This window comes from Homarus americanus, unplaced genomic scaffold (assembly GCF_018991925.1).
Source record: "Homarus americanus isolate GMGI-L3 unplaced genomic scaffold, GMGI_Hamer_2.0 scaffold51859, whole genome shotgun sequence".
In the NCBI taxonomy this organism is placed as follows: Eukaryota; Metazoa; Arthropoda; class Malacostraca; order Decapoda; family Nephropidae; genus Homarus; species Homarus americanus.
In genome coordinates this window covers 9,500,745-9,525,334 of record NW_024711292.1, presented here as the reverse complement: position 1 = coordinate 9,525,334, position 24,590 = coordinate 9,500,745, and the positions used below count along the sequence as shown (strand labels likewise).

The following is a 24,590-nucleotide window of genomic DNA, read 5'->3' as shown; positions in this document are numbered from 1 at the left end:
AAATGGTGTGTGTGTGGGGGGTGATGTGTGTTGATGTGAACGCATTGTGGATATGGGCGTTAGTTTATGCGGGTGTATTTTGTGTGTTTGTGTTTACTGACACGTATTCATGTGAATGGATATGTGAAGATATATATTTTTTTTGGTTATTAACACGTGCTTGTGTGTGTGTGTGAGAAACTTCATTTCTATAAATGTAATCTCGGGCCAGAATATTGCCATACTTCATCGAAGCAAACTGAGAGGGGGAAGATGACCAGAGACGTGCTATGTAAAGGAGGAAAACAGTTAAAACCAACAACTCCATAAAAAAAATTTTTTAAGTCTTCATCAGCCAGTGATGTGTGTTGACTCCGTCTCTCTTACCCAAGTCAACACCGTCTTCATTGTTAAAGGTGTTCGTACGTTAAATTTACCCCAAAAGACTGATGATGTGAGAATGCTTGTGTGTGGCTTACTTAAGCTGCGACACAAAAACTGATTCTCATAGCCATGTATTTTAGATGCCTCTTTTAATTTGTGGTTGAGAACGTACTTAACTGGCTCAGTGAAGATAGAACACAAAAACTGCGGCCAGACTGGTGTCGAAATTACACCATGGCTCTACTGTAGCTTGATATAATACTTTCTCAAGACTCGGCTAAAGGGAGAAGACAAACGTAGGAATCTTGAAGCATCACTGACACTGGTGAGTGAATGTCAGAATTAATCTTCATGACATCAGTAGATGTCAGGGAAGAAAAAACTTCTGGACCAAGCGATAAATTACAATTTTTTCTCTTGTAGTGGAGCTTCGAGATGCCGAGTCCCTTTTAGGGGCAGGACACCAGTGTGGAAGTGTGTCATGCTGGTGTTACGTAACAGAGATGGAAAAAAATATTGTAAGTTTTAGATTATGTAAGATAAATAATGTCCTATATAACACATTTTTTTTTATATTACTAAAATTTTTGCATTAGCCCATTTGCTACAGTTTACTGGTACAGTACGTATATAAATTTTCTATGTATTGATCAGCATGTGCATTTTATGTATTATCCTGAGAGAATTTATGAAAATGAATATTACACGTACTGTATTGCCCATATGGGGAATAGTGAGTGTGTAGTGGCGGGCTGGCGCACCTTACTAAGTTAACGAGGCTGGGCGTTGATTGGCCATAACGTTAGCTGGCATATTAATGTGTGCTGTATATAGGTAAGTTCCTCGTGCCCATGTGTATCGCATTAAAAAACCTCATTACAAGATATATATATGCATTTTCATGAATATTTAGGGAGGAAAGTATCACACGTTATCTTATTCTCATTCCCGTAGTGAAGATGTAGTGTAGTGGTTAATGAGATGTTTGTACGTAATGCCTATATTTACAAGTGTTCGAATATTGCCTTCAGAATCACCACAAGATCAATGTTACCCTGGGTCTTGATGAGAAAAAATTAGCATGTTAATCTTTTTACCCCGGCTGGAGACGTGAGGAGGCGCCTCATTTGCTCATTAAGTTACCGCACAAAAGTGGCTGTCACTAATAAGGTCGAAATTACGGTGTGGGTTTCGCGATCAGGCGAGAGTTACTTTATTGGATATCTTGCGAATTGTGTTTTGTGAGGACTTTGTTTAGCGATGCTTAGTAACGCTTAATAACAGTTTAAAGCTCTATGATAAAAGATAATACAAGGCTAAATAGAAGCGTATGTGTGTGGGGTTACCTGGAGCTGTTTAGGGGCCACGGTCTCTGTTTTAAAGGGACCATCTCCTTTACTACTTGAAGCTCTATGCCGTTTTAAATTATGTTAATAATTATAGTACTGATTCAGTAATAAAAACTTGTTTAATAATGATAGTAATAATAATTGTTCAAAATAATACCGTACTGTTATACTGAAATAAAAATATTGTATAATTATATTTTGAAGATGGTAATTAAAAGGATATGTATGGTATTACTACTACTACTACTACTACTACTACTAAGAAGAAGAAGAAGGACATAATATCATTGCTGAAAAACATTCGCCACAATGATATTCTACTGAGGTCTTACAGTAGAGCCCCCCCCCCCCCTAGTGAATGAGTTGTGTTGGGGCTGAAGGTGACCCAAAAGGTTAATTAGGTGCGTGTGATGTTGTGGACAGGTGTTTGGAGGGCGTTAGGTGGTGTTGGGGGCACTGGGGATGGTGGTTGGAGAGAATGTTGGAGAAGGGGAGGGTGATTTTCGAGGTAATGTTGGAGAGAATGGGTGTTAATACCGGGGGGAATGTTGAAGGGTGAGGAGATGATGGTTTGGAGGGAATGGTGGAGAGGGTGGATAGTGATATTGGGTGGAATGTTGGAGAGGGGGCGGGTGGTTTTGGAGTGAATGTTGGAGAGGGGGGATGGTGGTGTTAGGGGTAATGTTGTAGGTGTTGAATGGAAGCAAGGTGTAGGAGATGTTGGGGGTGAGAAAGGAAGGTATTTGTTGGATGTTAAAGAAGTGATGGTGTCGGAGGTAATGTTGGAGATGAGGAAGGGATGTAATTGTTGGAGGGAAGTGATGTTGGAGGTGAGCTGTGGTTGTATTTGTTGGAGGAAGAGAGGGTTAGTGTGGGAGGTGATAGTGGAGGTGTTGAAAGTTTTTGTTGGAGGAAGAGGTTGGTGTGAGAGATAATGTTGGAGGGTTGGAGGTGGTGAGAGTGACAACAGCGGCCTCCACCCGCCCGTACTTGACGGTATTGATCTCTCTCTCTCTCTCTCTCTCTCTCTCTCTCTCTCAAGTTAATTGGAAAATTTCATTTGTGGTGTTATTCTGAATTCTAGTCTAGGTTAGTTTATATTCTTGAATGATTTATATTTGAGAATCGTCCAAGTGGAATGTAACCCTTTCTTGTAAATAATGAAAGTCCATTTTTTTAAGAGAGAAGGTGGAAAACAATCAGACATGAGAGAGAGAGAGAGAGAGAGAGGTGTAGGTGTTAAGATACCCATATTGTTACTTTTATCCTTTTTGTTCCCTCATCCAGGCACCCTCTACTCCTCCCGTTCTGGGTGGAAGAATGTAGTCCAGTTCATTATGTATTTTCGTAATTATTATTTATTTATTTATTTATTTTTTAGATTTGCTGTGTTGTGCTTTTATGGAAATAAGTAAATCTCTGCATTTTTTTTCTTTTGGTGTCAACGGTTGCTATATTGGAAACTGAATTTGTCAATATCTCCGTTTTAAACCACGCAACTGATTCCTTTCGCTGGTTAAAAATACATTTTAAGAGACAGGGAAACCAATGAGACAAACTGCATTCAGCTAAATACAACGGGAAGAAATATATTCAACTTAAGTTTAGATTTTTTTTCAAATCAAATCAAACATTGTCAATGTCATATACAAAGATGACATTTCCTCTCTGCTTATTATTGGTATCTTAAATTGTTAACATATTTCATATATGATTTACTGTGGGCACACTTAGCTGTTCTTGATGAACCCAGTCATCATTTATCGTTCAAAACAAGGTTTTCATAGCGTAAGTCGTCGTCATTTTCACACTGTTCTGCACAGGCAAAGGTCGGCACACTGTGTGGTACACAGTCAAAGGTCAGCACACTGTGTGGAACACAGGCAGAGGTCGGCACATTGTGGTACCTAGGCAGAGGTCGGCACACTGTGTGGTACATAGGCAGAGGTTGACACACAGTGGTACACAGGCAAAGGTCGGTACACTGTGTGATAGACATTCATTGGTCGACACATGACAAGTTTTTTGATTTTCCTACAGAAACATATTTGAGGTACAGTCTCCCTTGCACTGGCATCTCACCATCTCAATGATGGCCTCGGGTGCTGTCGGAACCAGGACCAAACCAATGATGGTCAGCTCCAGCTGGTCATTGTCGTCCTTGTAGTAGTCATTCTGCAATGAATCCAGGGAACTTGCTGGGCAGTGCTTGCCTGGCCCCAAACTCGAGCTTGTACTGTATATGTACTTTAAGGATGTGCTGTTTAAGGGCACCGACTGTTCGTGGCAACTTCTCGCTCCTACCCGACTATTTAAAAAAAACTAGTGTAATCGCAACTCTGGGATATATATATATATATATATATATATATATATATATATATATATATATATATATATATATATATATATATATATATATATATATATATATATATATATATACACACACACACCTTTTTTTGTTTTTTTTTACTCCTTTTGGACAGTAGGCAGCAGATATAACTCACCAAGCTTGTCTGTATCTCTTCCGCGGCATCACACAGCATCCTCAGAGCCTTGGTGGTGTTATCTTCAGCCCCAAGGAAGATCTTGAACCACTTGGCCCTGCCTACTCTTGCAAACCCCACTCTGTTGTCACCTCCATAGAAAGCATGAAATGCAGGCAAAACCATCGCCTTTTATGGAACAAGAGCATCGCTGAACAGGTGGATCTGTAAAATACCCGACGCCATGGAGGTGTGTTGTGGCAACAAATCATAGTTAGCTATGGTCAGGACAAGCATGTGTGGCTTTCACCTTATTGTAGGTACTCCAAGACCTATCAAGGTGTCAGCATCCTCATGGTTGTTGTCGTCAAAGTGGCTCACTTGCTTGTTACTCCTAGTTCGACCAGATGCTGAAGTGATGACCAGCTTGGAGGATCATCTGCTGTATACCAGTATTTTTGTTTTTGCCAAGTACTCTGTCAAATCAGCCTTCGTCTTGCGTGATAAAAATCTTCCTGGCATTTTATGCATCGTTTTCAGTTGCTTGTCCCATGCGACTGCCGTCCAAGTTGTAGCAACATTGGCTGTTTGGTGGCCTGTACAGTTTGCTAAATCAGTGCAGTCTTCAACTTAACGTACAACGTGAGAGTTATACCACACTCAATACAGTTACTGTACAGTATCAATAGGACTGTACAAAACTGTATGTGTGTCTTTATTTGTGAATATGTTGAAATGATCTACACACATTATATATATATATATATATATATATATATATATATATATATATATATATATATATATATATATATATAATATATATTTAGTGGTTTACATGGTTGTCACATGTTTGTTATTTCTAGGATGGGTGCCAAGTGCCATATGTGTTGGGGCGTGCCAGACCGCACCGCCTGTCCTCACATCACCTTCCTGGTACATCCCTACCCCTCCATTTGTCTCGCAGCTTTCCATAGTGGAGAGGTTTCAGTTTAAACTCGAAAAATGTATTTATCACTAAAACTACCATAAGTGCAGACACAAGCGCACATATTTATACATAAAGTATAAATAATACGAGTTAATATTGTAACATTTTCATGTTTTTGTTTTGTCAACGTATTCAGAAAGTTTATATAGGGACATCAGAACTAATTTAGATTTCTGCGTAAAGTACAAGTGCTGTAGTTCTGTGAAAGTGCGGCGTGTACAGTATTTAGAAACTTTAGTAAAGTTATAGCTTTAGTTATAAAGGGCAAATACAGTAATTAATAAAGGATGGTAGTATGATAACGGTATGATAGATGTTTCCCTAAGTCAACCAATTGAACTTGGACATGCACGCATAGTGGCTGTTAGAGTAATGTCCACGCGGGGATAATATTGTAAAGGTGGCATCTTAACTTAGATACTATATAGAATTACATTAAACCCATTACTGCATAACTATTGGTGCAGCCACTGTCATAGGTATGTATTATACCAGAGTATGTCGCGGCGTGTCACTATTGACACACTATGCGATGCTTCCTGGCATGCATCCCACTCCCTCCTCCACCTGGTATGTCGCCCTGACGTAGTAACTTTCACACGGACATTCCCTCTGCCTGTATTTAATACCTAATTCTACACTTGTACCAATGACATGTATTTTTTTTAATCTGAATATTATTAAACAAATAAATATTATTATTTTTGATTGATGGTTCATAGATGATTGTTCTCTCGTAATAGAACGTCGGCTATGTAGAAGTCTCTAGAGAATGTATTATAAGTGCGAGTTTGGGTGTGAGTGCTATACTGTACGCTGCAGGTATGGTACAGGACCAAAAAATGGGATTGTTTATATTGAGATTAATTTACTGTTGTGCAAATATACCTCACATTACACGCGTCCTGGTTATTATGTAAGGAGATTCATGGTCGAGGCGGAGACCAGTGAAAATTTTTGTTTTTTATATGGCTAACTATGAGGAGCCATGTGTGTGTGTGCGCGCGCGCGTTATAACAGTACGCGCTTTGAACTGCAGTAAGTTGTGCTGTTAGATAGAGGTGATGGATTCATTTAACTTATTAACTCACATACTCACTGATCAATAAAAACAAAACGGCAGAACTGACGCGATTTTTTTTTTACTAGACTGATTCAACAATACTGCTGGTTAATCACACGTAAAACGATTAGACAATGTGACGAAATTACTTCTATCACTGTCCGGATGTCTGTTTACCCTTCTGTCTTGTCTTTATTGTCAAGATGTCTGTAAGCACGGGTTCTACTTTAAAAACAGCAAGCTCTCCTGTACCTGTAAGAAATAATATTCTACGTAAAGATTTAGGCAGGATCAAAATAAACCCTTCCCGGGCGGGCGGACAATAGAATGACTTGTGTCACTGTGGAGTGGAGAGGAACGCCAAGGCGAGCATTATTTAAATTTAATGTTTTTTCTTTTTCAAACATATATATATATATATATATATATATATATATATATATATATATATATATATATATATATATATATATATATATATATATATATATATATATATATATATATATATTTGGGGGGGGTGTAAATACTGTACAGTAAAAGAAAGTTGATTATTTTGTTCACTAGGCTGAGTGTTATTGAATAAAAATTTTATTTTCATTCTGATCAATTTAATTTACAAGCTCTATAGTCTTATTTAGGCTTCTTTTTTCTTTTTTCAAATTTATTTTTATGAGTAATTGTTAGGTTGTTTTATAAACGTCAAGTATGCTCTCTACAAAAAGTATCTGCAAAATTTTTTGCTTGACAATATGACACAACGGCCGAAAGAATTTGACATCCCTACCGAGACAACAGGAGTCTCAGTGTTCATTTTGACATCCATCGGACCCCACCTTGCAGATACTTTCTGTAGCGAGTGTACCAACTCCTTCATCATTTTATATACAATCTTTTATAGTTTTAATATTTATATTTTATTTACAGATCTTGATATTTTATTGCTTTATTTACAAACTTGATTTAATTAATAATTGCAGATTTTATATTAACAAACGCAGTGAGGTGGTGCAACTTAGAAGAGTAAGTTACAGTACCGTATATATTAGTACAGTATGTCCAGAATACAGGGAGCTGCAGTGATACACACATTAGGCAGACAGTTTACAGTGACGATTAGAAACACTGACTTTAGTTGATGACATAGAGAGAGAGAGAGAGAGAGAGAGAGAGAGAGAGAGAGAGAGAGCATTAAACTAATCAAAACAGTAAGATACAATAACAGATAGATAGACGTGGATGAAGAAGTAGAGCAGAATTAAGTAAAACCGAAAATATTTTGAGACAAACGGAAGAGGACAGGAGACAGAACAAAGAACAGTAAATACGACTACGCTGAGGAAACGAATAAATGTCAAGAGTACGAATGATTAGACCAGTTATTAAAGGGGAGGTACGGTGTGTGTGTGTAGAGAGAGAGAGAGAGAGAGAGAGAGAGCTCATCTTTCTCTCTTGTTGGGTAGGTGAAGAGTGGGGATGGGGGCGTTGGGCTCCTGCCGCACACACACTCCTCGCTGTCCCACACACCCTCGCTGTCCCACACACCCTCGCTGTCCCACACACTGCATGTCCCACACACCTGTCCCACACACCCCTGCTGTCACACACCTCGCTGTCCCACACCCTCTGTCCACACACCTGTCCCACACACGCTGTCCCACACCTGCTGTCCCACACACCCTGCTGTCCCACACCCCTGCTGTCCCACACACCTGTGTCCCACACACCCTGCTGTCCCACACACCCGCTGTCCCACACACACCCTCGCTGTCCCACACACCCCTGTGTCCCACACACCCTTGCTGTCCCACACACCCTCGCTGTCCCACACACACCCTGCTGTCCCACACACCTCGCTGTCCCACACACCCTCGCTGTCCCACACACCCTCGCTGTCCCACACACCCCCTGCTGTCCCACACACACTCCTCTGCTGTCCCACACACACACACCCTCGCTGTCCCACACACACACCCCTCCTGTCCCACACACACCCCCTGCTGTCCCACACACACCCCCCTGTCCCACACACCCCTGCTGTCCCACACACCCCTGCTGTCCCACACACCCCGCTGTCCCACACACATCTCCCCTGTCCACACACATCTCCCCTGTCCACACACATCTCCCCCGTCCACACATCTCCCCGTCCCACACACACACATCTCCCCCGTCCACACACATCTCCCCGTCCACACACATCTCCCCGTCCACACACATCTCCCCGTCCACACACATCTCCCCGTCCACACACATCTCCCCGTCCACACACATCTCCCCGTCCACACACATCTCCCCGTCCCACAAACCCTCCCGACCCCTCAACATTCACCCCCCTCCCCTCTGTGAACTAGTAAGGCAGGCAGGGAGGGGGACATTAGAAGCAAGAGCTCACTCAGAAATGTGGACTTTGAAGTTGGAGAACTCCAGCAGCAGGAAGAGCCTGAAACAAGGAGCTCTTGAAACGCGGCGGGCCTGATACAGATAGGATTTGAAACTAGGAACATTTGGAAAACGAAGGGGCTGGGTTGATATTGAGAGGGTCTGAAACTAGGAGCTCTTAAAGTAAGGGGGGCTTGATACATAGAGATTCTAAAACTAGGAATTGTTGAAGCGTGGAGGATATGAAACTGAGAGCTATTAAAAGAAGGGGCGCCTGAAACTAAAGAGATCAAGGAAAGTCTCATACTGGGAGTTCTTGAAGCAGAGGCCCTGATGCAGACAAGACTTGAAATAAGGAGCCCTTGGGATGAAAGGACCCGAGCCCAGTTAGCTTTTGATACTTAGAGCAGCTGAAACTGGGGCACCTCCACACAAGAGACCGTGGAACAGAGATAATAGGAATCTTGGAGCTCCTGAAACAGTGACACTTTGAAGTAGGATTGGTGTGAAGAAATCAGACCGGCGGGTCCTGAGTTACAATATGTCTGGCAGTGAGGCTGTCATACAGTAAAACAGTTTGTCATTGTGGCCATCTTATACTGATACGATATGACACCTAGACAATCATGCATTTGGATAGTCTTTCACGGAGGCAGTCATGCACAGAAACAGTATGGCATTATAAAGACAGTTATGCCATGAGCTAGTAATATTCTGACCCTGGCAGGCAGGAAGATAGCTTAGGCAAACATGCGCAGAAGCGTAGTGTGCAATATATGGGTCCTGTAATGAAACAAACAGATTGGCAAGTAGGTACTAAGCACCTCCGTAGCCATACACTGATGCAGAAAGACACCTAGGTAATATTGCTCTAGGGTAAGCACCTTGGTAATCATACTCTGAGGCAAACAGGCAGGTGGACAAACACCTTGGTAGTCATACACCGAGGCAAGCAGGCAGGTGGACAAACACCTTGGTAGTCATACACCGCGGCAAGCAGGCAGGTGGACAAACACCTTGGTAGTCATACACCGAGGCAAGCAGGCAGGTGGACAAACACCTTGGTAGTCATACTCTGAGGCAAGCAGGCAGGCCGGTTGACGGAGAGCTGGTCGGTGGAATACTTCTCTCGGCTGTATTGATCGAGGCAGTGAGAGAGAGAGAGACAGAGAGAGAATGAGAGTTAGTGAAGGAGAGATGCTGGGCTGGTCTCGCCCTTACTCTGGTTCTTATCCACAACTGCTCCAAGCCTCCCATCCCTACACTTACCAATCCTCTCTCTCCTCATTACTCGCTGTATATTCCCCATATCTTGTAGTGTACTTACATCACCATACTCCTCATAGTCAACTTACACACACACACACACACACTCTACATAGCTCGTGCCACCCCCCTCCACACACACACACACACACCCACACACACACACACTCTACATAGCTCGTGCCACCCCCCTCCACACGCGCGCGCACACACACACACACACATACACACACTTGGTCCCTCGCCACGCAACCATTGCCCGCTGCAGCATTACTGCCATACTTAAATAAACAAATTATCTGCAGTTACTTGGCAAAAGCCGAGCATGACTCGTTAATTTTTGGCTGTGTTGATAGCGTTGTGTACAGCAGGTTCGTACCTGTAAAGTGCGGTACTCCTGGCAGGCATGATAGAAGTCGGCTTTCTTAAGCGTGCCATTTCGAGGTGGAGTGGAACGCGAGGTGTTATTGATTGCCCACTCATGCTAACGATGATTTCAAGGCATCGGCATTAGGCTCAGTCGCTGTTACAGTTTTGATTGTTTTTTTTTTTTTTTTTTAGCCAATGTACATGGTGTAACGCAGAGACGAGTGCTCCATGAACAGCTGTTTGTAAAAGGTTCACGAATTTTATCCTCCTGCTGAGGAGATTTAAAGCAACTGGTGTGTCTGTGTGCTGTTTTCGGTCTACCTGTGTGTCTGAAATCAAAGATTGCTTGGCTGTAATCAAAAGTTATCTGTTTGTGAAAATAAGTTTGTGAAATTAACACTGCGTAGTTTTCGGTGGAATTTCACGCAACTTCGAACAGACGTATGTGTGGAAGGGTGATGTGTGCCGGTGTCTAGTTGGTTGCTAAGTTCTTCCATCTTTATACTGACGTGAGAACGAAACTAACTCTCGCACCCAACAACACGAGGATAGTGGCTTAAACGTAGACGAGTCTGTACTGTAGCTAAATGGCGGTTCGCAGCTGGGCATTTCGGGGGGTGGAGGTAACCTTGAAGACTGAATGATCGGGGCCCCCAGCAGCTGGGCGCCTTTTACCACCGCCAATGACATGATTCGCTCCCGTCTCACGTTCAGCTGCAAACTAAAAAATCCGGGCGAATGTGTGGCCCTTTTACTAGTTGTGAAGTGTTTAATATTCACCTGACTGGCGACCTCGGACACACACAAAATCCCAAATCCCATCTGTCAGTATTTCTTTGGACAAAGTTATATCAGACAATATTCATTCGGACAAAATTCCACCAGACAAATTCTTGGTGGTCAAAATCCCTGGAGACGATTTCCCACTGGACATGATTCCACCACTTAAAGCAAATCCTTTCTAATTACCTGTTTGGTTACGATAGATGAGGTCGGATTAGGTGGAAGGATTAGACTGGCTAAGAAGATTAGGTTTCATGAGATTATGTTTTGGGGGTGACATCAGGCGAGATTTAGATTAAGCTTAGATAGGTTAGGTTTAGATTAGGCTAGCCAGATACGGTTAGATTAAGTTTAGGGTTAGATTAGGCAAGGTTACGTTAGATTACATTTGGTTTGGTGTGTGCTATTGCCAGCCAAATGAAAGTGTAGCGTCTTTATGGTTTTCGTGAGGTTGAAAGGGAACAGGAGGCGGTGTTGATTGCTTGTGCTGGCGCTGGTTTATGGTAGTTCCCAGGTGTAAAAAAAAAAGAAGGTGAGTGGGGTGACTGGGTGCTGGCTGGCGACCAGACGCTCGCTCAACTTGTCACAGTCACCAGTGTTAATTTGGCCCGATCAGTGGCGCGTGGGATATTACCACCAAGGTAGAGTGATCAAGCTTAAGGTCTTCCTTACCACATAGATATCCCTCGCACCATGGACACACCTCACCCGGTGTCTACCTCATCTCACCATGTATCTACCTCACTAATGTTTCACACCTTCACCCGAGGCCCACCACACCTCAATTATGTATCTACCTCACACCTCACCATGTATCTACCTCACACCTTGTATGTATATTATGTATGCTGGATTATATATTATGTATGTATATTATGTGTGCCTATTTTATGCATATTTATTCATTTTGCTAGCAGCGTGTGTGGCAATGCACTACCATATCCCACATGCTTAATTAATGTGCCTGGCGACGTATGGAAGCTGCTAATGTATCAATATACGTCGTCTAGTATGACAAGGAGCCTAGTTGAGGAGTATTTCTGTAGTACATACTTCATCCAGTAAACCGGAACCTTACAAAAAACTATATGTTGGTGTTTGTGTTCTCTCCTGTATATAGAACTTATTATAAAGAAATTCCAACACACCTCACCCAGTGTCTCCGTCACACCTCACCCAGTGTCTCCCTCACCTCACCATGTATCTACCTCACACTCACCTAGTGTCTCCCTCACACCTCACCATGGTGCTCACCTCACCAACTCTTAACACCATCTCTCAACGCATCACCTGGACAGCAAGAAGATCCGTCTATATTATAATATCACTTTGCATGAATTTGTTGCCCATGTCCTCACCCGCCTCTGAGGAGTGTTGTCGTCACCCGTGCTATTCTTGATGTTGCTGGACAGTTTAGGCTTCAAGCAGCAACTTGAATTCTATGCACCATTGAAGAGGATCGCTTGCTATTGATTTGATGGTTCTAAGTCAAAAGTTCAAGGCTGAAATTGCCAGTCGAGGGTTTTCAAAATATGTATATCATATGTTTACCTGTGTTTAGTTTTTTATGATTTTATGTGTTCATGGAATCACTAATGTACTATGAATCATACATAACGTGTCAAATTTGAGACACTTCCGTTTGATTATATGAGAGGGAGAACTACGTGGGTGCTTTTCTCCAGGAACATCAGCTGGCCTGGCTCAAGTGGGCTCACGGGATACTCGACTCACTAATAATGCATCACATCGATCCTCTCTCACTTTTCCACACAGTGCCCCACTTTCCCCACACCACACCACTCTATTTCCTCTTCCTCACACACCACTTCAGTATTTCCTGTTCTTCATACACGACTATTTTACCTGCTGTTCTTAACGTTATATCTAGTGCAACATACTCTACTGCTGTACTTCTTTTTATCTTATTTTGCTACTTAGTTTTATGTTTATTTGTGTCCTGGATGGCAGAGACTCGCACCGTTTGTTCAAAGTGTACTCGTTTGTGTCCGTGCTGTGGACTTACTTATGTTTCCAGTGGACTAAAAGCAGTGGAGTTTTAAACACTGTAAAAGTCCTCCTGAAAAAGAGCTTATGTTATGATTATGCTGCACCGGCACAAAGTCAAAGTGGGGTATTAAGAGTCTTGTAAATACGTTTTCAATGAATTGACCTTTTGACCAAGTTCTTTCTATGTATGACGTCCCTAGTAACTGACAAATTTACAAATTACATTGGTTTTAAAATGATTTGTACTGTCACTCAGGCAATATGTCTCCAGTGTGTTGCGACTCATCCACCAGTGTATATGATGGTTGTTAACAACTCTTAAGTATATGGGAAATTAGTTGATAAGTCATTTACTGTACTGATTTATAATTATTATTATTATTTTTATTATTATTATTAGTGTGTGTGTGTGTGTGTGTGCGTGTAGTTGAAATTTAAAGGTGTTGAATTGTCTAGTGAATTTTGTGGTTGAAAGAATAAATTGCAATATCCTAACAGTAGGTAAATGAGGATGTGAGAACATTGAGTACCTGTACCTGGCTACAGTAGCTCAATTTATATTACAAACTTACGTAACTGCATTGAGATTTTTACGTAAATTGGCGTAGTTGTATTATCTTTTATTATTCCGGGAAAAGTTAACATACAGACTTTTGACATTATAGTCGTAGGTTATATAAAAAAACATTTTATAATCATATGCAAGAACATACATTATTTTATTTTCGTTTAAATGTTTTGGTTTTGCTTTAAATTCTTTGTGGACCATCACGCACGCATCCTCACTTCACCGTACGCGTAATTTCTCTCCACGCCTCATCTCACTTGATGCTTGGCCTCGTCTCAGATTTTGAGTTCAAAGTAGGGGGCTCCTTCTGTCGACGTCATCTTGCGGTAGTAGTAAGGATCATGTCTAAGATATTAAAGAAAATTATTACATTAGAATGATAATAGTAATAGATGTCAACATGCCGGTACCTCGCCCAACTGTAATAATAATAATAATAATAATAATAAATAATAATAATAATAATAATAATAATAATAATAATAATAGACATTAAAGAAAGTGTTAATTTAAATTATACTAATGTTAATGATCCTTAGCCTTGGGAGTAAATGAGTGTCAGCTGTTGTAACGGTGGTTGTGTTTAAGTGTAATGATAACATTTTGCACTGATACACGCAAGTTGTTGGGAAATTGTCATTAAATTAATTTTTATGGGCATCTTGGTAATGTGATAACAATGTTCTTAGCCATTTGGAAACGTAGTCGTCTTGACCCCAGAAACAGTAAAGTTCCTCATTAAAACAACTGGTCTTGTCGAAATCTGCCATTAGTAGTGGGAAGACTTGCGATAGTTGGTTTTGGTGCAAGTGGCAGCAAGTTGTGTCATATCCGTGTGGGAGTGATATAGCAGTTACGGACCCACAGACATCACTGAGTCACACATGTCTCTGCTTGGACAGAGATGACCCAGGCAAGAGGCACCTGTGGGTCAGGTAAGCAAGAGTGGCACTTTGGTTGGTCAGGTGAGCATGAGTGGCACTGGTGGGTCAGTGAGCAGCATGAGTGGCACTGGTGGGCCAGGTAAGCAAGAGTGGCACTGGTGGGGTCAGGTGAGCATGAGTGGCACTGGTGGGTCAGGTGAGCATGAGTGGCACTGGTGGGCTGGTGAACATTAGTGGCACTGAAGCGGGCAAGGAGTGCGCTGGTGCGCCAGTGAGTGGCGGAAGTGCAGGTGGGTCAGGTGAGGCCAGAGGGCACCAGGGTCAGGTGAGCATGAGTGCACTGGTGGGTCAGTGTTCATGAGCGGTACTGGTGGGTCAGGTGAACATGAGTGGCACTGGTGGGTCATGAACATGAGGGCACTGTGTCAGGTAAGCATGAGTGGCACTGGTGGGTCAGGTGAACATTAGTGGCACTGGAGGCCCAGGCAAGGTGAGTGGCACAGGTGGGTATGAGTGGCACTGGTGTCAGGGTGAACATGAGGGTACTGGTGGGTCAGGTGAACATGGAGTGGCACTGGTGGGGGTGTGGGCATGAGTGGCACTGGCGGGTCAGTGAGCATGAGTGGCACTGGTGGGTCAGAACATTAGTACCTGGAGGGTCAGGCAAGAGTGGCACAGGTGGGCATGAGGCACTGAAAATGTGTGAGCATGAGTGGCACTGGTGGGGTCAGGTGAACATGAGTGGCACTGGTGGGGTCAGGTAACCATGAGTGGCACTGGTGGGTCAGTGTAAGCATGAGTGACACTGGTGGGTCAGGTGAGCATGAGTGGCACTGGTGGGTCAGGTGAGCATGAGTGGTACTGGTGGGTCACATGTAACCATGAGTGGCACTGGTGGGCCAGTGAAGCATGAGTGACACTGGTGGGTTAGGTGAGCATGAGTGGCACTGTGGGTCAGGTGAGCATGAGGGTACTGGATGGTGAGATTAGCATTAGTGGCACTGTTGGGATTCAGGTGGGCGGGTGGCACACGGGTGGCATGAGTATCAGACTGGTGCCATAAGTGACATATGACCTATATAGTAAAAAATACACACACACACACACACACACACACACACACACACACACACACACACACACACATACACACACACACACACACACACACACACACACATGCAACGGGCATTCAGGCGGTACAGATATGAGGCTCAGGGAAGGTACTAACAACAATGGATCACCTGTTAAATAAAGGATACTTTGGTCTTAGGATTAGGGATGAGGAGATAATAATGGTAGCGATATTGATGGGTTGAAATAAGGATAGGGTAGGAGGCATAAGGGAAGACATTGATCATGATGGACCAATGAAATTAAGTGCTGTAGGCGGTAGTTTAGGGTAGGACGTGAGAAGGGCGGTGGGGTGGGTGTATGGTAGGGCGTGAGAAGGACGGTGGGTGGCAGTGTATGGTAGGGCGTGAGAAGGGCGGTGGGTGGGCAGGGTATACAGGGCGTGAGAAGGGCGGTGGGTGGTGTATGGTAGGACGGAGAAGGGCGGTGGGTGGCAGGGTATGAGGACGAGAAGGGCGGTGGGTGGTAGTGTATGGTAGGGCGGAGAAGGGCGGTGGGTGGTGCAGGGTATGGTAGGGCGTGAGAAGGCGGTGGGTGTGTATGGTAGGACGTGAGAAGGGCGGTGGGTGGCAGGTGTATGGTAGGGCGAGAAGGGCGGTGGGTAGTAGTGTGGCGGTAGGACGAGAAGGGCGTAGGGTGGCAGGGTATGGTAGGGACGAGAAGGTGGTGGGTGGTAGTGTATGGGTAGGACGTGGAGAAGGGCGGTGGCGGGTGGGCAGGTATGGTAGGACGAGAAGAAAGGGTGGTGGCAGTGTATGGTAGGACGAGAAGGGCGGTGGTGGGTGGCAGGTATGGTAGGACGTGAGAAGGGCGGTGGGTGGTGTATGGTAGGACGAGAAGGGTGGTGGTGGCAGGTATGGTAGGACGAGAAGGGCGGTGGTGGGTGGCAGGTATGTAGTAGGATTTGAGAAGGCGTGGGTGGCAGTGTATGGTAGGACGAGAAGGGTGGGGTGGGTGTATGGTGGACGAGAAGGGCGGTGGGTGGCAGTGTATGGAGGCGGACGTGAGAAGGGCGGTGGCAGCAGTGGGCGGTAGGACGAGAAGGAAGTGGGTGGCGGCAGTGTATGGTGGACGAAGGGCGGTGGGTGGCAGGTATGGTAAGGACGAGAAGGGCGGTGGTGTATGGTAGGACGTGAGAAGGCGTGGTGGCAGTGGCGGTAGGACGTGAGGAAGGGCGGTGGTGGGTGGCAGGTATGGTATGGGTGAGAAGGGCGGTGGGTGGCAGTGTATGGTAGGACGTGAGAAGGGCGGTGGGTGGCAGTGTATGGTAGGACGTGAGAAGGGCGGTGGGTGGCAGTGTATGGTATGACGTGAGAAGGGCGGTGGGTGGCAGTGTATGTCTGATTGTGATAATGGTTGCCATTGTATGGTAGGACGTGAGAATGGGTGGTGGTTGGCAGTGTATGCCGGGTGGCACGCGCCGGCTCGGGCACTGTGGCTGCCAGTGCCAACACAAATATAGCTCATGCCCCCTGTGCCAGCCTCCCTCCCTCCACTGTTTCCTCCCCTGTCATACTCCCGCCATCGGATACTTCCCTCCAACCTCTACCTCTGCTGGCCTCACTACCACCTGCACTGACACACTTACTGTACAGAAATAATGCCAGACGAACGTTCGCAGTGGGTAGAACTCTTACCTGTGTTTGTATGCGCGTTTAATATACTCTCTCTCCAACCATGTACTGTACTTTACTTACTGTTGATTGTAAAACTCATTCTATTATTTTATTATTATTGTTATTATTATTATTATTATTATTATTATTATTATTATTATTATTATTATTATTATTATTATTATTATTATTATTATTATTATTATTATTATTATTATTATTATTATGTACTGTATTTGTTGTTACTTGTACACAAAATCACTTAAGTTACGGAAAGCGAATCGTTGTCACGCTCCAATGTGAAGAAGTTGGAAGGTGGAACAAAGACGGGGAGTAAATAGAAGACATCAGATAAAAAAAGGTCATTGAAGTGTGTGTGTGTGTGTGTGTGTGTGTGTACGAAGTGAATTTCTTTGAAGAAAATTTTTATGTATGGAAATACAATACAAGCGTTGATTAAGACTATAAATATGATGCATGTGCGATTTATTTCTCACTTATTGACATTGTTGTGTTTATTGTGGGTTGATGTTATGGTTTTTGACTGAGTTTGCTGATGTAGTTTTTTTTTTCGTTACAGAGCGCGACAACAGGATAAATGAGTGAAGGATAGTCGGCCCTGCCAGGTGAGTGACCATCCCCCTCTTCTCTGCATTATTTGTGAATATTTTCTAAGGTTTTATCAATCCATCAAACACCATGTGGGTGTGTGTGTGTGTCTTTGAGATAAAGAAACACACACATGTCCGCACACTCTAGAGTAGACAAAGCGAGTTCTGAAATAAGGGGGCAAGAGCCCACAGTAAAACAGTTTTAAGTGGAAGTGACCCTCACTCAGATGTCGTTAAGTAACTACCGTCGCAACATACCACCTCCGTGGGTGAAAGGTCACTCACTACCTCCATTCTGAGAGCTCCCACCTGAGATCTTCTTTACTGGTGGTGTGAGGAAATATCTCACGAGCTCACTTAAGCTGCGGTACAAACTTGGTAGCGAAAATAGTACCGATACGACACTGTACACCTCGAGACTCTGCCGTCAGGTGATAGCCACTGCTTCATCTTGAGTAGAAGGGCTGTCCTCTTGTCCAGCTGAGAACAGTCTCACTTGGACGTCGCGTCGTCAAGGAGCAGCTCACCACTGCACCGAGGTGTTGTAAAATATACATACACACCTAAAGACTTTTTTTGTGTGGGTTTACGCCACGTTTTTATTTTTGTAGGTGTTGGATCATACTGTATTAATGTCTAAAGGTGGACAGTTATGACCGTAGAATTGTCGGTGGAAATAAGTTCCTGTAGGTCTTCTCACGAGACATTTATATAGTACTGTCTTCAGTGGCGATCTTAATTAGATTTCAGTTTTATTCATGAGCAGATTTTTTTTTATTGGAGTAGATATAAATTTATTATTATTATTATTATTATTATTATTATTATTATTATTATTATTATTATTATTATTATTATTATTATTATATTGACGTACGTACACAGGTTCATAGATGAATGATCACTTAGAGAACAAAATGGCTGGGGATACAGTTCGGTGTCTACAGTATGCAGTGGAATACTTGGCCACGAGTCTGAGGTCGAGATGCCCGGTTTCGTTTAAGGTTTATACAATCGACACCCCCGTATTTCAGGTTTACACAATCGACACCTCCGTATTTCAGGTTTACACAATCGACACCTACGTATTTCAGGTTTACACAATCGACACCTCCGTATTTATGTTTTGGATTTACACGTCCACAACGAACCCCTAACCCCCCCCCCCCACACACACACACGTACTTGTTATTTTTTAATTGGTAATTCGGGTGGTATTAGGCAGGCATTAACCCTCGCTTTAACTAGTACACGCTGTAGCCTCGGGAATTTATCGTATTTCGTGTAAACGGACGAAAAACGTTAAATCGTTTTCCGTGTTGAGAGGACGCGACCAAACTTGTTATGAAAGTAGTGAGGTACTGGTGGTGGTGGTCAGCGGTATTTGCCTAGTCGTATGAGACCCTCCCCCTCTCCAGCGCACTTGTTTGCTGTTTATCCAGGAACTATCTCCCTCCTACAGGTGGGTGGCGGGGAGACAGGATGGTGGGTGAAGGAAGGAGCTGTGCTGAAAGGTGTTAGGGTGTGCTGGCTTAGGGCTTAGCGTGAGGGGGTATGAGGTGTGGCAGACATAAGGGGGGCGGGTGTGTAGGGTGTGGCAGACACAAGGGGGCAATTGTGGTGGGTGTGTAGGGTGTGTCAGACATAAGGGGGGTGTGGTGGGTGTGGGGTGTGACATAAGGGGGCAGGTGTGATAGTTGTGTAGGGTGTGACAGGCATAAGAGGGAGGTGTGGTGGGTGTTTAGGGTGTGGCAGACATAACGAGAAGTGTGGGCAGGTATGGTGGAAACTTAATCATAGTTGGGTGTGCAAGTGTGACATAAGAAATGCTGAGTGGAGTGTGTTGGGTGTGGCGGACAGGTGTGGTGGTAAAGGGACATGGTCATGGTGCAGATATATGGGGGTAGGTGGCAGTGTGTAGGTGTGTAAGCAAGACAGAACAGGTGTGGTGGTGTGGAAACATATAAGGACAGGTGTGGGGTGGAACATGATATAAGAGAGTGTGTGGTGTGTAGGGTGTGGCAGACATAAGGGGGCAGATGTGGTGGGTGTGGCAGACATAAGGACAGGTGGGTGTGTGGGGTGACAGGCGTAAAAGGGGGTGGGTGTGTGGTGTGTGTGGCGAACATAAGGAGCAGGCTTGAACATAAGGAACAGGTGTGGTGGGTGGCAGATATAAGGGATGGGTGTGGTGAGGCAGGGTGTAGCTTAGAGGTAGGGTGTGGTGTGGTGGAGCAGCAAGACAGGTGGCGAGTTTGCAGGGTGTGGGCTTGGGTAGGTGGTGGGTAAGCTTATAAGGACAGGTGTGGTGGGTGTGCTTGAATATAAAGGGTAGGGTGGTGAGTTTGCAGGGTGTGACAGGCTTGGGAGGGTAGGTGTGTGGCAGACATAGAGGCAGGTGGTGGGACCTCCCAAGTTTGAAAGAATGTTGATACAGGCATAAAAATACTACAAGTGTGGGAGGAAATTAGGAAACAACGTATCAGGATGGGGAGAGGAAGGGCAGCTCTGTATCGGGATGGGGAGGGTATCAGCAGGATGGGGGAAAGGGGTGTACAGGATTGGGGAGGAAGGGCAACTCTCTGATCGGGATGGGGGAGGAAGGGCAACTTGTATCGGGATGGGGAGGGAGGTATCGGGATGGGGGGAGGGAAGGGTAACTCAGTATCGGGATGGGGGGAGGGAAGGGTATCTCAGTATAGGGATGGGGGGTACGACGTGACGTAGAGGAAGAGGCACAGTGGAGAGGAGTGATACCGTAGCCAAGGAAAAGGTGGAGAAATATGACAAAATATGATGAAGGGAATAAACAAAAAGACATAACGAAATAGAGAACAGGCATAGTTAAAAAGCAGGGTACAGTATTATTATATATACATATTCTATAACAATAATGATCGTCATGGTTGTGGTAATAATGATAATAATAAGTAATATAATTATTTTTCACTATTTCAAAAACAATTTTGCCCATCCACAATATGTTTTCTTAGATGTCTGTCACCTGTACGCGTTATTGTACGTAGCTTAAGAATGGAGAAAACTGCTGTGGGCCTATTGATACCCAGTCCTTGTCACTCATATATCTGTCCAACTTATACTTAAAACTTCCCAGCGAGTTCGAGTTAATGATGGTGTTATGTAATTTGTTTTCCTGTTTCACACCTAAAACTAAGTTTGTATAATTTATAACTATTGCTATGTGTTCTCTCCTGTTTTGAAAGTTTAAGTATCTTAGTTATATCACCTTTATTTAACCCCATTTTCCATTTATACATCTCCACCATATTGCCCCCCCACTTTATGTCTCTCGAGAGAAAGCAAACTCAGTTTTGTTTACCTGTGCTTATACTCAAGGTAATGGCCGGGATTAGCTTTGTCATCTTCCTCCTAATTTTTTCTAGGGAATCGATATCCATTCTATAGTACGGTGACCGCATAATCCAGGTGAGGTGTCACATACGCGAGAACGCCTGTCCTCTTACTAGCACTCTTCATATGAACTCATGTTTCGAACAAAAGCATAATATTCGGATTTTCAATATCTGCGTTGTTTCAGTTGATAGCTGGTTCCTCTGTTTCTTTTCCCTCGCCTTAGAACTTGAAATTTGTCCACATTAAATCGCATATGCCATTTTACAGCTCACAATAAAAAAACAATTCTGGATCTTCCTGTAAATTTTCAGTCCTCGTTAGATTTAATTATGCGCCTTATTTTTGTGTCGTCAGCAAATTCACTTACATGTATGTTGTTGCCAACGCCTACAGGTATATGTCGTTGATGTCTGTAATAAATAGTAACGATTTAAGTTTACTTTTGGTTATAGGCCTCTACTGGTGACATACCACAACATGGGTCCCACCCCACTTGATGTCACAACTTATAACTGGATCATAATTTGCGATCATAAGATTGATGAAAGCATTTTTGTTCAAAAACAAATTTTATTGTTCTCTCAACTCTGGTTTTATAAGATACAAACTTCATAAACAGCCCAAACATGACAATAACCTTTGAGACGAATAAGGTTGCTTTGTTGCAGCCAACCACCGGAACCGGGGCTTGGTGGTGGATAGTGCCAATATTGCATCAGATGACACATAGTACCGGTTCGGGCTTTTTTTTCCACGAAGAGGGTGCAGGAAAAACAGACCTGGACTAGTGCGTTGTTTGATCATGCACTTTATGTACTTTCCTATATTTTGGGAAAACTACCTATTAACCCCATTAAAAACGTCAAATTAACTCAATAGCGTAATTAACCCCTCTTATGGGAACCACTGTTCTTGTCTGTTCTATTATATATAAATGGTATTACTACAGTTCTTCCAGACATTCCTTTAATATTCTAGCATATATCTCATCGGAACTTCGTGACTTATTAAGTTTTAGTTTATCTATTTGTCTAGTAACATAGTTACTATAATAAGTCACTACTATTTCGCTTAGTTTATTTTGTCACTTTTCCTTATAGAAAGCTGTTACCTCGAGGGCCGCCCACACACCCATGACCACCCACATAACGCTCCACCCACACCCCCATAGCCACCCACATAACCGTCCACCCACACCCAAAACATAAGTTCCCACAGAAAGGAACAGAGACTTGGTCTTGTGTTTTTAATTGCCACACAATTAGTCACGCCAAACTGTTAATCTGTATAGACGGATATCCCGTTGTGCCAATGCCTGCTGACCGCTCTCAATATCACAAAGCAGAAATGAGACTTGTGATGTTTGAAAAAGAACTAGTGATTCTATAGTGAAATACATATAACTGAATTACGGGTGAGCTTTCTCTGAAAAACTTTAGTCTGTCGAAACTGGGTGTGTAGCGTGAGGACAAAACTGAGTGTGTGTAAGGTGAGGGCAAAGCTGGGTGTGTGTAGCGTGAGGACAAAACGGGGTGTGTGTAGGGTAAGGACAAAGCTGGGTGTGTGTAAGGTGAGGACAAAGCTGGGTGTGAGTAGCATGAAGACAAAGCTGGGTTTGTGTAGCGTGAGGACAAAGCTTGATGTCATGTGTGCCGTGGGGTGGCTGCGATGTGTGTGGAGAAGGCGGTCATTTCCCTAAGTAATCCTTGTATCGTAGGGTAACAGCTAAATGTGGGGCTGTGACATATAATCATATATTATGTCCTGTGTCTTCATGAAATAAGAATAAGTTAAGTTTCTCCGTTTAACTTCCCTTGATTTATATAGTAATAACTAACAGGATTTCCCCACTACTGATGGACAAGTGACAACATTGTTCTCTTATTCCTTATACAACGAGTGAGGACATTAACATTATATTATTTTAATAAGGAATGAAATACTTCCTTCACAAACAGAATTAAGTTAAACGGGTAATAATTAAGCATAAACATAAACTCGTCACAAAAATAAGTAACTTAAATAAATCATAAAGAAAATCCCCGTTACAGTATCATGCATGGGTTTTCGGTTGTGAATGCTGATGTAAACAAATGAAAATGATGATTAACTGAACAATATCACCAGGTCTTTCCTCTCCTATGAGTGGAATGCCCGCCATGATGATGATGTGATGGTTAATGACAACAACATGCTCTACAGACGTGTAACAACCCTACTTAATGATGAAGGGACGTGAATATTTTGAAGAGAGAAGTCAAGTGCCACGAGTCGGTAGCAGGATAACAGTGTGGTTGTATTGTGTGGTGCTGTGTGCCTGTTAGTGGCCAGAGGAAACAATGTTATCATGGGTGTTGCTCGTCCCCCTCTGGCATCAGGTTGCTTGTGTTATCTTCTAGACCAAGGCTAGGACACTGATATTGTGATGTGGGGTCTCTCTCTCTCTCTCTCTCTCTCTCTCTCTCTCTCTCTCTCTCTCTCTCTCTCTCTCTGTCTCTGTCTCTGTCTCTGTCTCTCTGTCTCTGTCTCTGTCTCTCTCTCTCTCTCTCTCTCTCTCTCTCTCTCTCTCTCTCTCTCTCTCTCTCTCTCTCTCTCTCTCTCTCTCTCTCTCTCTCACTAAGCATCACTTGCTGGTCCAAGGAGAGGTAAACATATTGTCATCAGCTACTAAGCGGCCGCCTCCCACTGCCGTTATTCAACAAGGGTGGCCAGGAATTGGGTCGTTGACTGAATAAACGCTGTCAAACACCACGGGATGTTGTTTACAAGATGACAAGAATAATAGAAAGGGCTGGACCAGGGATGATGCTCAAGTAGTAGGCAACTGATGAAGAGGCCTCCTGAATCCTTTGACTTCACCTCCTAGTAATGACATCAGGTATCGTGGATTCAAAGGGCATGAATAAATCATAGGAATCGCAGACAGGGAGAGAGGGAAGGTGTGTACTGTGGTCATCGAAACACACGTCTACCCTATACCCCTCTCCTTGAACCACGGAATAGCTGCCCTAACCAAAACACTTCATTACCACTCACGTCATCACATACGCCCCCTACTCTTATCATCAGCTGTTCGTCACACTCGCTGATGCAGTTCCAATTTTATCGTACTTCAAACATATCATGACACACGTTCATATGTTTGTGTAAGTAGAGGGGCACCAGTGTTTCAATCCGGTGATTAGAGTCTGTAGTATTACTAATCTCATGATTGCGATGACTTAAATCCCCATAGTACAGTACCATCGTCGACAAGGGAATACTTCGTCGCCCTCAAGGGATTAAGTCAATGTACTCAATGGGTTAAGTCAGGGTACCCGTGATGGTCAGTGAGTTA

The 24,590-nt window shown here is 43.5% G+C and overlaps 1 protein-coding gene across 2 annotated transcripts in view; it reads left to right on the top strand.

Annotated features, from left to right (window-relative positions):
- LOC121877973 overlaps positions 1-17,888 on the top strand; it is a 58,672-nt gene extending 40,784 nt beyond the window's left edge. For both annotated transcript variants that reach the window (XR_006091094.1, XM_042383964.1), the window contains exon 2: positions 17,848-17,888. Coding sequence is in view for 1 of the 2 variants with exons in the window: in XM_042383964.1 (XP_042239898.1) it covers positions 17,848-17,873 (26 nt within the window). In the remaining variant the exon portion in view is untranslated. The remainder of the gene's footprint in view (positions 1-17,847) is intronic.
- Positions 17,889-24,590: the final 6,702 nt, after the last annotated feature.